Source organism: Pelodiscus sinensis, chromosome 1 (genome assembly GCF_052426305.1).
Source record: "Pelodiscus sinensis isolate ZL-2025 chromosome 1, ASM5242630v1, whole genome shotgun sequence".
In the NCBI taxonomy this organism is placed as follows: domain Eukaryota; kingdom Metazoa; phylum Chordata; order Testudines; family Trionychidae; genus Pelodiscus; species Pelodiscus sinensis.
In genome coordinates, this window is record NC_143052.1 from 67,864,640 (window position 1) to 67,882,961 (window position 18,322).

General features: G+C 43.5%; 1 protein-coding gene across 2 annotated transcripts in view; it reads left to right on the forward strand.

Annotated features, from left to right (window-relative positions):
- TRHDE (thyrotropin releasing hormone degrading enzyme) overlaps positions 1 to 18,322 on the forward strand; it is a 346,334-nt gene that overhangs the window by 57,663 nt on the left and 270,349 nt on the right. For both annotated transcript variants that reach the window (XM_075931934.2, XM_075931938.2), the window contains exon 3: positions 15,528 to 15,654. In XM_075931934.2, the coding sequence (XP_075788049.2) occupies positions 15,528 to 15,654 (127 nt within the window). The remainder of the gene's footprint in view (positions 1 to 15,527; positions 15,655 to 18,322) is intronic.

An 18,322-nucleotide genomic window follows, 5' to 3' on the forward strand; every position in this document is an offset into this window, starting at 1 on the left:
CCTGCAGTGGGTAGGGAGTCCAGCCCTGGGGAACCCCAGGCCGTAGAGCCCCTGTGGTAAGCCCTGGCATGGGGATAACCATAGGGAGGGAAACCCAGGTTCTGGGCATGCCCATAACCTGGAGAGGAGCCTTGACCTCTCCTAGTCCAGCAAACACTGTGGTTTGGGACCAGTCAGGTCCTAAGAGTGCCGGACCAGGGAGGTCCAATCTGTAGTATATGACCGAGTTGGTGTCTCATCTTTACAACAGATTCATTTGGTTATATAGTCTTTGCAATACTTTAATCTCCACAACAGGTGATCACACAAGGAGTGACTTATTTTTGTCTGTCATCTGGGTCTCCAAGTCTAGCAAATTATCTCTGTGGACTCTGACCTCACTGTGAGGTTGGCCTGGGAATGGTTCTATGTATCTCTGTAGGCTCTCTCTTGTATCTGCTGGCTGACAAGTGTCTCCTGTTCCTTTAGATTACTTAAGAACAGCGTTCTTTATCCTTGTGATTATCACATGGCTGGTAGGTGTCAGACCTTTTGATCAAAGAGGAGAGTTCTGTATTCACCAGCTAGCAAAAAAGCTCTTGATCCCAAATAAGATAGCTGTCAATTGCCCACGTGTGAGGCATATGTTTTTTACGGGCTATTCTGATGTAATGAGACAGACACAGCAGCGCTCTGTCCTTGAAATATGATTCTAGCCTGTACACTCACATCATCTTTAACTTGAAAATATGCTTCTGCTCCTTCCAGTATTTGCTTTTTTCATTCTGGCCACTCTGCTAGCTTACACTCTTGACTGCTTGTGGTTGTATGTCCTTTTGCATAGCCTCTGATTTCCATCAGCTTTGCAGCTGAAACTAGGGGAGAGTGAAGTATGTTAATGGATTCAGTAACCTGAATGCTTTCCCCCGTCTTGCTGATGCTGAGTACAGGCAGTCCCCGGGTTACATGGATCCGACTTACATTGGATCCCTACTTACAAACAGGGTGAGGCAACCCCACAGTAGCTGCTTCCCCCCAGCAGACCAGGGAGACACGGAGCGGCTTTTCTCAGCAGACACCTCAGCTTGAGAATAAAGGACTGAGGGAAGTGAGGTGTGGGAGAATAAAACTGAGCTCTGGAGAAATGTTTGGCTAGAGTTTCCCCTACAATATGTACCAGTTCCGACTTACATACAAATTCAACTTAAGAACAAACCTACAGTCCCTATCTTGTACGTAACCCGGGGACTGCCTGTATATGTGTTCTGCTCAGGATCTTTGTTAACACCAGTAATTGTCCTGGGCAATATCTGATCTACATGATAGTTAGTGCAGGACAGGCCTCAGCATGCAGTGCAATCTCTTTGGAGCACTAAAAAGAAGCTTTGCCATGGCTGTCTCGAAGGGTTTGTGGTCTGACAGCACTATTCCTGGGTGGCCATGGCTGTGTTAATGGAATCACCCCACTCCAGATAGCACAGCCTGAAGCTCTTTTTTGATTTAAGCCTATCCCTTTCAGTCACTGACAATGTTTTGCTGGTATAAATGACCAGCTGTTGTTGCAGAAGAGCCACTCCCAATCCCCTTTCCAGTGCACACTGGAGTGTCAGTGGCTCTCCTGGCTGGTGCTGCCTCAGGACATGGGCATCTATTATCATTTGTTTTAGTGTTTCAAATGCTTACTATTGTGGACTTATGCAGTCCCATTCAACATCCTGCCTTATGAGCTGATGTATGGGTTCCACTACTGCAGCCAGATGTGGACAGAACTTAGAACATTTATCATTCCAGTAAGAACATAAGAATGCTTATACTAGGTCAGACCAATTGCCCATCCAGCCCAGTATCCTGTCTTCTGGCAGTAAGCAGTGCCACATGCTTCAGCTGGAATTAACAGAACAGGGCAGTTTATCAAGTGATTCATCCTCTCTCGTCTAGTCCCAGCTTCCTATGACCAGAGACTTAGCACACTCAGAGCATGTGGTTGCATCCTAGACCATATTGCCTAATAGCCATTGATGGACCTGTCCTCCATGAACGTATATACATCTTTTTTAACCCACTTATACTTTTGGCTTTTATCACATCCCCTGACAGTAAGGCCACATGTTGGCTGTGAGTTGTATCCTTCCTTATGTTTGTTTTAAACTTGCTGCCTGTTTTATTGGGTAACTGCTTATTTTTGTCTTATGTGAAGTGGTAAGTAAAACTTCCTTATATTCTCATTCCAAACTATTCTTGATTTGTATAGACCTGATCACATCCCCTCCTGCTGTTTTTCAGATGAACTATGTTTTTTTCCATATACCCGCATAAAGAATCTATTTGATATCTCTGATCGTTTTTATTGCCCTCCCTTGTACTTTTTCCATTTCAGTCTATCTTTTTGAGATGGAGAGATCAGAACAACATGCAGTACTCAGTGTGGGCGTGCCGTGGATTTATATAGTGGCATTATGATATTTTCTGTCTCATTATCTACCCCTTTCCTAATGGTTTCTAGCATCCTATTAGCTTTTTTGACTGCTGCTGCACATTGAGCAGATGTTTTACAGAGAATTATCAACAGTGACTCCAAGATCTCTTTCTTGAGTGGTAATAGCTAATTTAGATCCCATCACTTTGTATGTATAGTTGGGATTATGTGTTCCAAAATGTATTATTTTGCAATCATCAAGACTGAATTTCATCTGCCATTTTGTTTTGAGATCCATTTGCAACTCTTCACAGTCAGCTTTGGATTTAATTGTCATGAGTAATTTTGTATCATCTGCAAGTTTACCCCTTTTTACAGATCATTTGTGAATATGTTAAAGAGCACCGACAGGTCCCAGTATAGATTATCTGGGCACCATTGTGTTTACCTTTCTCCACAGTGAAAACTGACGTTTTGTTTCTATCTTTTTAATCATTTACTGAGCCATGAGAAGACCTTCCCTCTTGTCCCATCACTCCTTACTTTCTTAAGAGCCTTCTGAAAGTCCTAACATAATATATCACCACTATATCACCCTTCCACGTGTTTGTTGGCTTCCCTCAAAGTATTCTAATGGATCAGTGAGACATTATTTCTCTTTGATGTAATTTTGTAGCCATTTTGACTTTTCCCCAGTATTGTGTTCATCTATGTGTCTGATAATTCTGTTCTTTATTCGAGTTTCAATCAGTTTGCCCAGTACTGAAGTTAGGCTTACTGACCTCTAATTGCTAGATATTCTTTAGAGTCATTTAAACAGAAATCAGCATCACATTAGCTGTACCAGTCATCTGGTACAGAGCCTGATTTATCTGATAGGTACCACAGTTAGTAATAGTTTTGCAATTTCATATTTAAGATCCTTCAGAACTCTTGGGTGAATACTATCTGGCCTTGGTGACTTATGGTTGTTTAATTATCAATTTGTTCCATATCCACCTCTATTGACTTTTCATTTTGGACAGTTCCTCAGATTTATCATCTAAACAATAGGCATGGGAGTTTTCCCTCACATCCTCTGCAATGAGGATCAATGCAAAGAATTCATTTCATTTCTCTGCAACAGTCTTATCTTCCTTGAGAAATTCTTTAGCCCTTTAATTATCTAATAGCCCCAATGATTGTTTGGCCAGCTTCCTGCTTTTGATGTACTTAATTTTTTTTTTTTTGCTGTTAATTGTTGTGACTTTTGCTAGTTGCTCTTCCGATTACTTTCTGGCCTGCCCAATTATATTTTTATACTTGACTTGCCGGAGCTTATGATCCTTTCTATTTTCCTCAGTAAGATTTGACTTCCAGTTTTTAAAGGATGACTGTTTGTTTCTAATTACCTTGTTTATTCTGTTGTTTAGCCACAGTGGTAGTGGGTTTATTGGTCTTCTTACTGTATACTTTATTTGGGATATACACATAATCTGAAATTCTATTATGTTTTTTTTTAAGTTTCCATACTGTTTGCAGGTATTTCACCCAGGACCATTCTTAAGCATATGTAGATGCATAGGGCAAAACTAAATTTGGACACCAGATGCCCCAAATTTAGTAGTGCCTGATCATAGGGATGATATGTTAAGCAGCTGTGTGTAGTGCTGGCTCTGACATACTCATCCCCTGGCTCTGCCAAAAGTGCTCTCAGTGCTGGCGCTCCGGCAGCTCTCAGATGCATCCCCTGGCCACCCTTCTCCATGGGTATGCGCCCAGCCCCTGCTCACCAGGCAGCAGCAGTGAGTGGTGTGAGCATGGGCTGGAGGACTCCATGACTGGAGAGAAGTTGCGGTTTCTCCTTCAAAGCGTTGCTTCTCTCTGGCCAGCAGTGTGCCACTTGCAGCTCCTCCTGCGCCCTCTGGCTCGACCTTTGTGTCACTCACCACCATGCGTGCCTCTAACCTGTTCCCTTGAGGCTTTAGGTAAGCCACCTTCCCTGCCTTGCTCCAAGGCTGCTAACTCTCATGGAGCAGATGGACTGGATGCCACTGCAGCAAATTGCGTCTGGTTTGGGAGAGTTGGCAACCTCCTCTTCCCCACAGCTTCTGCCCCTACAACACCTGCCACAGAATGGCTACTCTTCCCCCCAGTAAGTAAGTAAGTGTGTGTGTGTGTGTGTTTGCGCGCGCCAGTCCTGGAGTGTGTAGGATACCAGCACTGGTAGAAATGACCCTGATTTCACCCTGGTGACTGCCCCTTTTAATTTCTGTTTAAGTAGCCTCTTCATTTTGTGTAGTTCTCCTTTTTTGAAGTTAAATGCTGCATTTGCAGTTTTCTTCAACGTAGCATCCTTCTAGGGAGAAACACTAAATTACATTATGGTTATGGTTATCTGGTAATTTAACTTTATTCACCTCTTAGACTAAGTACTGTGCCCAATTTAGGACTGAATAAAAAATTGCCTCTTTTCTTATGAGTTCCATGACTAGCTGTTCTAAGAAGTAGTCATTTGTGATGTTTAGAAATTTTATCTCTGTCACCTGTCCTGAGGTGACACATCCCAATTAATATGGGGATAGCTGAACTCCCCCAGTATCTTTGGGTTTTCTGTTTTTGTAACCTCTCTAATATTTCTAAGTATTTCACAGTTCATCACCGTTCTAGTCAAATGGACAGTAATACATTCTTACTACCATACTCTTATTATTGAACGTGGAATTTCTATTCATAGAGATTCTATGGTATTGTTTCATTCATTTAAGATTTTTTGCTGTGCTTGAGTGGAACCTGTATGACTCTGGCTGTCATGAACTCTTTGGGATTTGCTGTCGTCCCTTGTATGTCACCTCAAACTGTCTAAGTCACATTTTTCTCATTTGGTTTATATTCTTGTCCCTGCATTGTTTCTCCAGAGCAGCTCATTAAAAGGTGATTCAGCATTGTAATTTTTTGTCATTGTCTCTTTCAGCTTCTGTATCATTGTTTCCTTTGCTTACAGTAAGGTTATAATCCTCAATTATTTTCATTCAAGGCAGTTCTTTCAACACTTGGGTGACCTTTGTCTGGAACACCTCAGATGCTGGGCTTTTACCCGTCAGAATGTACAACCATCTGTAATGACCAAATGGTATGGCAAAGTTTGCTTGCATGCTGGAATCTTTATCCAGGATTGTGTTTCTCACATCACAAATGAAAGATTCTGACATTGGAAGTTCTGGAATGATGTCGTGTACATGTGGGCAATGTACAGTAGAATCTTTTGAATACCCAGTTTAGTGGCATTGGGCCGGTCATAAATCACTCACTGTCTACTGAGGACTCGTGTCAGACAGAGGAGCTTTGGTTGATGGTGTCAGACCTGGCATCATGTAGTGATTTCCCCCAAATGGGTCAGTTATATCATGAATCTATGGAGTAACCCTGCAGATGGTGCCAGATAGGGTCAGGCTGTGCACTACCTTACGTGTCGATGAAGAGTTTGAAAGCATGGTATCCTGGGGCATTTTTATCTATTTTCATGACCTGGCCAAAGATCATACAAAGCTTCTTTTAAATATGAGTGATAGAATAAGGAAGACCAGCACTCTGCAAGATAATGATAGTTTGTACAAAGTCAAATCACTTTATGCTCAGGTTTTGGCGCTGGTAGTGCATATACAGAATGTTTCTAGCTGCTCCAGGTCTCCCCGTAAGAGGGTTGACGTTTGGGTCAGTATTGAGATATGCGAAGTAATGCACACTTAAAAACATAATCTGACCTATACATATGAAATGGTGGATTTTTGTACCTTAGGCCAATGTTGCTTCATCAGCCAGGGACCTGATGTAAATCTCATGGTCACATTTTGCTAAGATCTGGAAAATGCCTTTCATACATTTACATTCTTGTCCATCTCTCGGCTTTTGTGATTCTACCTTTTTTCTTAATATATCAAAGGCCTCTTTAGAAAGTCAAGGTTTCTTGTGTGACAGGCAGCTTCAGATGTCTCCAGTGGTGCCATGTGATATAGTATTATGTATATCATGCCAAGTGATTTCCATGTCATTCTAGTGGTAGTGAGGTTACTTATGTCACCCTTGATGGCCTGTGTTTATTTTATGTTTTCAACAGCAGACATTAGACAGGCACTGGATGTTGTACTGCTGCTGGATGCCTGGCTTGTGAGCAATTAGAAAATGCAGTGAGAGTCTAAGGTCTGAGTTTGCTGGTGCTTCTGTGCTGCTGACGTCCAAGTGAGATTTCACTATGGAGAGATTTCTGACAAGGATGTGGGTAGTTTCCTTTATGGCATGTCCATTGTTTGAAATCCAGGACCAGTGATAGTTGTTAAGCTGCCTAAAGTATGAGCTCTGACAGACAAGCCTTCAGCGGTACACAGTGTCAGAAGCTGGGTAATGGTGTTGTTTGACGATTTTTAATCAAAGGGACCTTTCACAGTTTCATTCCCAATCATGGCATAGAAATTGTTGAGCATTAGCAACAAGTCATATGGTGGAGTTGACTGGATTTTTGCTGCTCTCTGATGATAGAATGCAATCTTTCCACTGATGATGTGTCTTCTATTGGTCATCATAATGATAGATAAATCACCATAATGGTGATAGAGCCAAACAGAGTAAGAGTGGAGAGATGGGGTTCCATCTAGCTAAGTTTGTGATAGAGGTTGTCTAATAGCAAGTGCACACCTTGAGTTTGATATGAACCATCCAAGTGAAGGAAGGGTGCTCCTTTTGCAGTAACTTGATCATTCTGGAGCAAAAGGGACTCTGTGATGCTGATGATTATTATCTTGTAACAAGTGAATTTTTTTGAGGAGCTGTTTTGGACCTGGTGCCAGTCACTATTATCGTGTTCCACATGATGATATAACAAGCATCTAAGGTCTAATTTGGACTGGGCCTGCACCTTCCTTAAGCTGTGTTTTGGTTGCACCCCTCTTGTGCATGCAGACATGTCCCTCCCCCTGGAGTTGGTAATGATATGGGCTATAACCTTGGTGCTGTTGTCATAGTTTGTCATGGCTGCTTGCCTCTTTGTTTCACTCTGCCTCCTTGGACCAGAGTTGTAGAGGCAGAGTTATTTTTCAGATTCCATCTCCCTTCCCAGGAACTCTTCTGCTAGATGTCATTGGTTCCTGTTGGTGTGAATGATCTTTATGAAGATCAGATTCTTCTTCCTCCCTATGTGCTCCATGCATTGATAGTTGGGGCCCATTTGCCTTCACTATTATTGGAAAACTAGGCCCTTGTCTGATGGGTCCATCATTGGCATCCGCTCATTACCTTGAGCAAGGGCATGTATGAAATACAACAGACCAGGGCCAGTCAGATCCAAGTCATGGGCAGGGACAACTACACTGTGTAGTAAAGTATCTTACACTGCTACTATTTGCTACTCATTTGTGTCTGTACTGATGCACAATGTGCTGATGGCTTCTTTATCACCACTAGGCTTAATTCACGGGCAATTCTGATTTCAACAGGTGTTGTGATATCCCTTGCTCTGTACACTTTTGAGCTCATTGTGTGCTGGATTACATGGTACCACTGGCATTTACTTTCATGGTAGATATGCAGGATTTAATTTTTTAAAACAAAACAAAACAAAATACTTTTGTATTCAGAGTAGGGTTTAAATGATGTTCAGTAAATAATGCATAGGGCAACACATGGAATGAGGAAGATAAATAGATACGTGAATAACTGTCCATTCATGAGTGAGGCAGGGTCATGCAGAAAACCTTGATTTTTCCAATTTCTTAGTTTTAGAGGGCTTGATTTTTTTGAGTGTCAGCTTAACATTCTTTAAATGAGTTTTTATGTAATTATTTTATAGCAAAAATATGTAACTTGCACTTTGCATACACTGTCGTACCCCAAAGAATCATGATTCTGGAGTGCAAGCATGCTGATAGTCATAAAATTACTTGTAAAAGTGTTTGCTGGATTAAGACCAAAGTAGACAAAAATGCTGATGATGGACAGGCAAATTAGACAGTAATGTAATTACAAAGTAGATACAACTCCTCCACGCTTTTACTCTTAGCAGTATCCTTTACACAGACTAGTAGTCTCACTATAGTCAATGAGATCACCATGAAGATTTGGTGAATTATTCCCTAAACTGTTTTTTAAGGCTGAAAACAGATTTCATGCAAATTACTTTTATTTCTATTTGGGTCCAAACCCACAAGTACGTCAATGCTTGATTCTATTTAAATTAATGTAGATCGTGACTCAGTGTAACTCTCAAACAGCTTGCAAGAACATGTATAATAATTATATATTATTGTTCACTCTAACCTATGTAGTTAATAAAGTAATGTGATTTTTCTGCATTGCGAAATGTAGGGGAATCAATTTTATTTGAGTAGCAGATTTACCTTGCGTTGCCTGGGTCCTTCAGGGCATGGTGCTGATGCTTAGGGTGCGCAGGAGTCAGGGCAGGGACTTGGGGATATAGGAGGGCAGTGCAGGAAGCTGTGTGTGTGTGTGTGTGTGTGTGTGTGTGTGTGTGTGTGTGTTGTGGGATGAAGATGAGCTCAGGGCTAGGGATCTCATCCAGCACAAGCTTTTTCTCCCCCAGTCTTCCACCCCCAACTGCAGGGGCATTTTCTTTTCTCCACCCCCCCTCCCCCGTCCTGGCCTCCCTCAGCCATCAGGGCCTTTTTTTCTCTACCCCTCCCCCCCCCCCGGTGTTGTGGTCAAGAGACGGGAGACAAGGAAAGGGTTTGAGACAGAGGGGCTCTTTACCCAGTGTGTTGGCAGGCATGATGTCAGAGTCTCAGCCTTGCTGGCCACTCCCTTGGTGGTACAGCTGCCCTCAGTGTACACTGTGCAGGATAGCTTACTCTTGCAGGGTCACTGCCCCAGTGGTCACTCTCATATCACATCTCTATGAACAGCAGCCACTCCATTTGCATATTATGGAAAACATTCCCTTTTATGGGGCTTCTGGTTCTCCAGGCACAACCAAACCCTGGTCTTGCTTTCAGTTAGGAGAGGAGGAAGCTGGATACCAAATTTGGCCTTAGTTCTTCCCAGTTAGGAGGAGTCTTGAACAAACAGACTCACAGACAGCCACACTCTAAACTAGATATTATGTGACCGGGTGAGGCCAGATGACAACAGGTGAATACTCGAAGAAAGGTATGTTAGCTCTAGATCAGTGTTTCTGAAAGTGTTCCATGGGAACACTTAGAGAAGCACATTAACTGGCCACCTGGGTTTGTTTACTTACCAGCGCCGCAGCCATGGAGCTTCGTGACTCCCATTGGCTCCGTTTCGCTCTTTGCAACCAATCGGAGCAGCGGGAAGCGGTGGCTCTAATGCAATTTGTCCTAAGGTACTTAAGGAACTGGCTGAAGCAATCTCTGAACTGTTAAAAATTACATATGAGAACTCATGGAGGAAAAGTGAAGTCCCAGAGGACTAGAGAATGCCAAACATAATACCTATCTTTAAAAAGGACCCAGGGAATTATAGATGACTTACCCTAACTTTTGATACTTGGAAAGATATAGGAACAAATTTCTTTAAACCATCACTTTGTAAGCACCTAGAGGATAATTGGGTGATGAGTAATAACCAACATGGATTTGTTAAGAACAAAATCATGCTAAACAACCCAATTTCCTTCTCTGATTAGGTTACTGGCTTAATGGAGATGGTGAAGCTATAGACATGCTATATCTTGATTAATAAGGCTTCTGACATAGTCCCACATGACAGTCTCATAAGCAGTCTAGGAAAATGTGGTTTCAATGGAATTACTATCAAGGTGGGAGCAAAAGTGATTGAAAGACTACTTTAAAGAGTAGTTATCAATGGTTCACTATCAAACTAAGTGGACATATCTAGTGCATGGATTCTCAAACTTCATTGCACTCTGATCCCCTTCTTTTAATAAAAATTACTGTGTGACCCAAGGAAGGGGAGGGGGAGACCAAAACTTGAGCCCACCTGAGCCCCACCGATCTGATTGGAGGGCCAAATCTAAAGACCAAGACCTACTGCCCCTGGGGGGTAGGGGAGAGGCAGAGCTCAAGGGCTTCAGACCTGAGAGGGTGGCTGTAACCTAAGCCCTGCCATTCAGGATTGAAATCCTTGGGCATTGGCTTTGGCCCAGGGTGGTGAGGTTTGGTCTTTGTGCCTGAGCCCAGTGCCCCACCAAGTCTAACACCAGCTTGGGAACCCCTTTAAATTGGGGTTGTGACCCACTTTGTGGTTCCAACCTACAGTTTGAGAACTGCAGATCTACTGTGATCCTGAAGGTCTCTCTTGGGTCCCATACTGTGCAATATTTTCATCAATGACTTGGACAATGGAGTATAGATCATGCTTATAAAATCTGTGGATCATACCAAGCTGGGCAATGGAGCTTGCAAGCACTTGGTTGGAGGACAGCATTATAATTCAAAATGACCTTGACAAATCGGAGAGTTGGGCTGAAGTCAAGAAGATAAAATTTAATATACGATACTTTGGAAGAGGAAATTGAATGCACAACAAGAAAAGGAGGGAATAACTGGATAGGCAGTGGTACTGGTGAAAAGGATCAAGAGATTATAGGGGATCAGAAACTGGATACGAGTCAACAGTGTGATGCAGGTGCAAAAAAGGTACATCAACAGGAGTGATGAATGTGAGACATGGAAGATAGTGGTTCTAATCTTCTTGGCACTGGTGAGGTCCCATCTGGAGTAGCATGTCTAGATTTGAGTGCAGCACTTTAAGAAAACTATGGGCAAATTGGAAAAAGTTCAGAGGAGTGCAGCAAAAATTACAGAAGGTTTAGAAAACCTGACCTATTAGAGTCAAGAAAACTTGACATGTTTAGTTTTGAGAAGAGAAAACTGAGAGGGGACCTGATAAGTCTGTGATGAATTGTATAAATCCCACACTAAAACTGATGAGGTTAAAGAGCAGTTCTGGACCCAGATGACCCTTCCTATCTGTACCTGCAGAGCATGCTCCAAATGGAGGTAGAACTTGGAAAGGAAGCCAGACAGCTCAGCAAGGGTATGTCTACACTACAAAGTTAGTTCGAACTAACGGACGTTAGTTCGAACTAACTTTAATAGGTGCTACACTAGCGCTCCGCTAGTTCGAATTTGAATCGAACTAGCGGAGCGCTTAGTTCGAACTAGGTAAACCTCATTTTACGAGGACTAACGCCTAGTTCGAACTAGCTAGTTCGAACTAAGGGCTGTGTAGCCCTTTAGTTCGAACTAGTGGGAGGCTAGCCCTCCCCAGGTTTCCCTGGTGGCCACTCTGGCCAACACCAGGGAAACTCTATGCCCCCCTCCCGGCCCCGGACCCCTTAAAGGGGCACGGGCTGGCTACGGTGCCCGTGCCAGGTGCAAGCCTGCCAGCACCCAGCTAGCAGACCCTGCATCTGGCACGGCACAGAGCCACCCACCCGATGCCCCCCAGCCCACCCCCTCTTTGCCGGGACCAGGCTGGCGGCTCCCGGGAGCTTGCCCTGGACCGCAAGAGGCGGGCACCTTCCTGGGCTAGTGCGGACATCGTGGACCTCGTCCACGATCTCCGCACTAGGCACAGGAAAGTGGCTGTCTAGGGCAGGAGAGCTGCCAGCCTGGCCACCCAGGACCAGGTGTGCATGAAAATCAAGGGGGTCCACTGAGACCCCCGACACTGAGCCCTGAGCTTACAATGGCCGTACTGGGTCAGACCAAAGGTCCATCTAGCCCAGTAGCCTGTCTGCCAACAGCGGCCAACCCTAGGGACCCTGGAGGGGATGGACCGAAGATAATGACCAAGCCATTTGTCTCGTGCCATCCCTCTCCAGCCTTCCACAAACTTTGGGCAGGGACACCACTCCTACCCTCTGGCTAATAGGACTCCATGGACCCAACCTCCATCACTTTATCTCACTTCCCTTTAAACTCTGTTCTAGTTGTAGCCTTCACAGCCTCCTGCAGCAAGGAGTTCCACAGGTTAACTATTTGCTTTGTCAAGAACAACAACTTTCTCTTACTAGTTTCAAGCCTGCTACCCATTCCTTTCCTTTGGTGTCCTCTAGTCCTTCTTTATGGGAACTCAGGAAGAACTTTTCTGAATGCACCCTCTCCACCCAACCCCTGCTTTTAGAGACCTCTATCCTGTCCCCACTCCGTCTCCTCTTTTCTAAGCTGAACAGTCCCAGTCTCTGTAGCCTTTCTTCATCTGGGACCTGTTCCCAACCCCTGATCATGTTAGTTGCCCTCCCCTCTCCCAGCCTTTCTCTTCCCCTCTCCCACCTCCTTTTCCCAGTGTCCCCCAGTTTTTTTCAATAAAGACAGAGTCAATGTTGGAAGAAACGTTATCTTTATTTTGTACATCAATAAGAAGAGGGGCTAGGGAAGGGTAAGTGGAAGGAGGTGAGGGAGGAATGGGGTACGAGCCCCCGATGGGGAGGACTGGGCTGGCTCTGCGGGCTTCTGGGGGTGGAAGCTCTCCTGCAGCCCCCCAATTACTCCCTCTCCCCAGATGGCAGCCTGCGGCAAGTGCAGCCGGGCTGATGGCCGAGTGGTGTGATGTGCCCAGTGTGGGCACTCAGGGCACTCCAAGCCAGAACTTCTTTGGAAGCGGGGCACCCCTTAGAACTGTGTGTCCGGGGTGGGGGTCGGGACCCTTTAAGCGCAGCCCTCGGCTAGCCTGAGACAGCATCTCCATGCTCTAAGTCCTCCTTTTATGCCCTGCCGGCACTGCTTCCGGCCATCCTTAAGCCCTGTTCAGAGTCCACTCAATGTGGACTTACTAGTTCGAACTAGCAAAACGCTAGTTCGAACTAGTTTTTAGTTCTAGACGCGTTAGTTCGAACTAGCTTAGTTCGAATTAACTAATTCGAACTAAGTTAGTTCGAACTAGCGCTGTAGTGTAGACGTACCCCAAGGGACCAGCAAGGCAAGGAGAAGGAACTGTGCTGGAAGCTCCTGGGAAGGGTTGCTGCAGCAGCCTCTTTTGGAAAAGAGGAGACAACTTCTGGGCCAGACTGAAGACAAGGGCACCGTTTTGGGAGAGCGGGAGGGAGGGGGCACAAGCACAGTTTGCTTTCTTCCCATTCCCCTGACAATAAGGGAGTGAGGGAAAAGTACTTGGGTTCCATGAATTACTTCTCTGCTTGCTCCCTTCTCCAGCCAGCAGTGAGAGGCATGCACAGAAACTGTGTACTTTTCCCTTTTTCCCTTATCGTCAGGGAAACTGGAAGAAAAGCAAGCTGCATCCCAGAATGCATGCCTGCATGCACCTGAAAAGGCGCCCTTGCTGAAGGTGCAGTTTTTCAATTACCTTTTTTGCTACAGATTGCAGAACGTGAATAAGTGAGTGGGTGGTAGGCAGTGGCCAAAGTAGGGCAGCTTTAAGGTGTTCCTGAGTACTGGACTTTTGACAATCTTTACAGGGCCCTGGAGAACATCCTGGTGGAATGTGAGGGTTTGGGCTCCCCTACCAACCCTATTTCACACTAAGAAGGGACTTCCCCCTAATCACTAGGGCCGTGTCCAGACTCAGGGGTTTTTTCGGGAAAAGTAGCCTTTTCCCGAAAAAACTTCCCCTGCGTCCAGACTCAAGCCGCGTTCTTTCGAAATTATTTCGAAAGAACGCGGCTTTTCTTTCGATGGCGGTAAACCTCGTTTCACGAGGAAGAACGCCTTCCTTCGAAAGTTCCTCTTTCGAAGGAAGGCGTTCTTCAATGTAAAGAGGCCGTCTTCGAAAGAGAGCATCCAGACTCGCTGGGTGCTCTCTTTCGAAAAAGCGGATTTCTCTTTCGAAAGATCCGCCTGCAGTCTAGACGCGATCTTTTGAAAGAGGCTCTTTCGAAAGATGCTTTCGAAAGAGCCTCTTTCGAAAGAAGCCTGCAGTCTAGACATAGCCTAGGTGCCACTTCTAGTAACTGTTAGCATCATACTGTGTTAAGGGCTACTATAAAGTAGCCAGTGATCAATTGTTCTCCATGTCCAGCAAAGTAGTAAGAAGAAAAAGAAGTAATGGGCTTAATATACAGCAAGGGAGATCTAGGTTAGATGTTAGGAAAAACTTTCCAACGATAAAGATAATTAAGCACTGGAATAGACTTTCAAGGGAGGTTTTGGAATCTGCATCCTTGGAGATTTTTAGGAACAGTTTAGACAAAGACCTGTTAGGAATGATCTAGGTATCCTGATCCTGTCTCACTGTGGGTCTACATGACCTCCTTGAGATCCTTTGCAGCCCTACATTTCTATGATTCTGTAGAAGGCTGTCCTCCCCTTGTCTGTTTTTTTTGTTGGCTAGCACCAGGAGCCTTACACAGTCCATTGCCTACAGAGTCCCTTAGGAGAATCTGATTTGGGGATGTTGAAGAAATTGGCTCCTCGTCCCTTCCAACTCCCATGTGTCTCTCTGCAGGAGCTGTCCACAATGTAGTCCTTAATTAGAAAGGGTATTTGTTGAAGGAATAACTGTTCCACTTTGGTGATCCATGCAAGCAAACAACTGAGATATTTTATACGGAACACTTCGGTATCTGAATGGTATAAGAAGTATGAACAGCTTTAATTTACTTATTGAATTCTGGAAATGGAGGCCTGGAACAGTCATGGATGGGCTTTGGGAATGTTAATTATTTGTGTACATGAACAAGCTTATAAATGCTTGTTTTTGCAGTCTTATTTTGCTCATTGAGGCTAGATGTCCGTGCCAAAGAAAAGGAGGAAGAATGAATTATATATTTTTTACCCATTCTACAGACACTTTCTGGGCTTGATACAATGCCTGTAACAAACCATGAATTGCTGTCCTACTGAGCCACTTCATCGTGCCTATATTCAAAGTAAGCAGGGAACCGTTATACTAATCCACTGCACCATCATATCTCTAGTAAACACAAGAAAGTGATTGCTTTGAATATTTATTTTGACGCAAGGAGTGTTAAGTCTTTTATTTGGCAACACATACCGCTAATTGATTGACATTCTCAACTTCGTTACATTAATTGTGCAAGTTCTGTTCTTGCAACCACCATTTTTTCAGAAAGGTTTCTAAGTAACATTTGGCTTTGTGAGACTAGAATACCACAACAACCTCAGAGTGGTTCACCTCTGCAATTAGGATGGTTTTAAAACATGAAAGAGAACTGATTTGTTTTTGCTTTCTTTTTAATCAGGTGCGATTATATGCAAGACCTGATGCCATCAGAAGAGGATCTGGGGACTATGCTCTAAATATTACAAGGAGACTCATTGAGTTTTATGAAGACTACTTTAAAGTGCCCTATTCCTTGCCAAAATTAGGTAAGATTTTTCTGAGAACACTGATTATCCAAGGGAACTCTATTCTAGAGGTTAGAAAATAAGGTTGTTTTTGCTGGTAGACTTCAAGGTGAAGAATTTGAGGGGTTAAGTTAGAAAGGACATTGAACAGGAAATTGTAAATTCTCTTACAGAGAAGAAGCCAATTTTTCACCTCTTCATCATCTTGCCTTTAGGTGCAGCTAGTAACAACAATCAAATCTATTAGGCATTTAAACTCTAGAGAATAGAAGCTTTGCTAATCAGTTTCTGCTTTCCTGATGCTCAGCATGTTGGGCCTCACTCTCATTAGATAGCCCTCAGGTTATGTTTGTTCAGTCATATGTATATCTTGATTGCTCAGCTGCAGAAAGGGATTAGAATTGAAAATAACTCTGGACATGGGAAGTTTACAACATTTAAAGAAAATATTTGTTGATTAGCATAGTTTCATAATGATGATTAATATATGCTTGAAAACATTACTGCTTATTGAGAGAATTGTGAGCTTATTTTGATGTTCAGATGATTCATTTAAAAAATTGACATTTTTTATACATTTTTCCATCAGTATCCCACCCCCGTTCCCTCAGTTATTTCATACTATATTGTTACATACTTCCTCCTTAGGAATATGTTTGATCAAGATCCAGAAAAAAAATATTGCTCAGCAACAAGAATAAAGCTTGTATTTGATCACAAATGTTAGAATTTGAACCACAGGTGTTCCTTCCTTGAGCTCAGGGCCTATTTCATTAAAGCACTAGCCTGCTGGGTAGCTTTATTAGTCTTTCAAGTAATGGTGTAGTAGATAGATAAAGTAATTAGTATTGTTTGAAGTGGGTGTTGCATGCATTTTAAATAAGAATGATGTGACTTTTTTTTTGTCCTTTTAAAACGATGGGATGCAAGCAGTGTTCTGTTAGAGGCATGGATGCTTATAAACATTGAACTCTCTTCTGACTACAAGTTACTGTTTGTTTGTATTTTCGTCCCTCGATTTAGCACTGCCTACCCAAGAAGTTGTGACATGTAGTTGTGACAGAAATATTTTTGGGGCATTGCTGAACCCCAGCTGGAGAAGTCAGAAACTTCTCCACATGATATTATAATGAATAAATAATGCTTGCTTGGCAGCTGAAGTTCCCCACTCACTTTAGCAAGTAATTAAAAGGAAAAATTGGATATCTTTCTTCCCTTTGAAAATTTATAATTTGCAAAGAGATTCAGATGATTAATGTAGATAGTTTAAAATGGTCATCTGGTAATAGTAAGTAGAGATTGGGTCTACTTATGTACATTTTTAACAAAACATAATTGCCTTTCACCTTAATATGTTTTACTTGTTGTTGCTACAAAGCATTGTATTTTGTTAAAATATGTCAGAGAATGAATGCTTTGCAGTTTAGTCTATTTATAGGATTATACTATAAAACACTATACTGAATGTGTAGTTTTTCTACAATAAATTATATTAAAATGACTAATTTAGGATTAAAATCTAATGCTATTAGGTTTCTAGTGTATGGAGACTTTGTTATGATATAGTAATACTATAGAAAGCATAATACTATAGAAAGCTTAGGGTGACCATATTTTCCTATGCTGAATACAGGATAGTGGGTAATATTACTTATATTCAAGAGAGTTCAGTGGCAATCATAACTATACTGTACAAACTTTTAAATAAACATCTAGTTGACAGAATCTCAGTTAAAAAGAGTTACCACACAGATGGAGTTTTTTTATTTAGCTTCTTTAAGGTATATGAGGAGAGAGGACACTCACGCACATATACACTCTCCCATATACCCTCTCACAAGGGGATGAGGGTGATTGACCGCCTTGACCCATCCCTCTCTCCCAGTGCTATCCGCCTTCTATGTCTGGAGCATCCACCTATCTTGGTACCTGGTGCCACGTCTTCTCAATGCAACATGTGGTGGGTATTCAGGATCACAGACCTCCCTCCCAAAATTTGTCAGAGTTCACACCATGGGCAGAAGCAGCCTTTCAGCACTGAAGGAAGGAAGGGATGGGAGCTGCTTGCAGCTACAGGGTAGTGGAGGTTGGGGTAGGGACTGACCTGGCCTTTGTATTGGAGAGGTCCTCTCTTCCCCCCTGCCCCTGCCTCCTACCCCGTGATGGAAAGCATCTTGTCCCTTCCTGCCTGCACAGTGTCAAAGGCAGCTAAACCTCCAAGTTGCTGCTGGCCATCGGCATATCCCAGCCACCTTCTGTCTCCTGCATGCAGTGTGGACAGGAAGGGGTCAGTCCCTAAGGACGCATTGTGCTCCAGGGCTCAGAGAATCTGTCTACAGGGATTTCAGCTAACCGGGCCAGAGAGATTGCCCAGTAGGGGAGGGTGCTTGGAGAGAGAGCAGTACTACATGCTTTGGGGGTAGAATCTAGGATGGGGCAGTTTATGAAGAGGGTGCTATGCCCTTATCTGGGTAGTTGCTGTGGATCCTGCAGGGTTGAGATGCAAAAAGGCTGGAAATAGCTTTCTCATTACCATTTCAGAGTTTCGCTGAGGGTGGAGAAGCTTCCCCATGCCAGCACTGTGTGGGGCTTTGGCAAATGCAGGACTTGGCTCTTTCTGGACAGTTCCCTGGGGCATAGAGCCTTCTGCTTTCCCTAGGTGCCAGCCTAGCTAGAGGCTGTCAGGTGT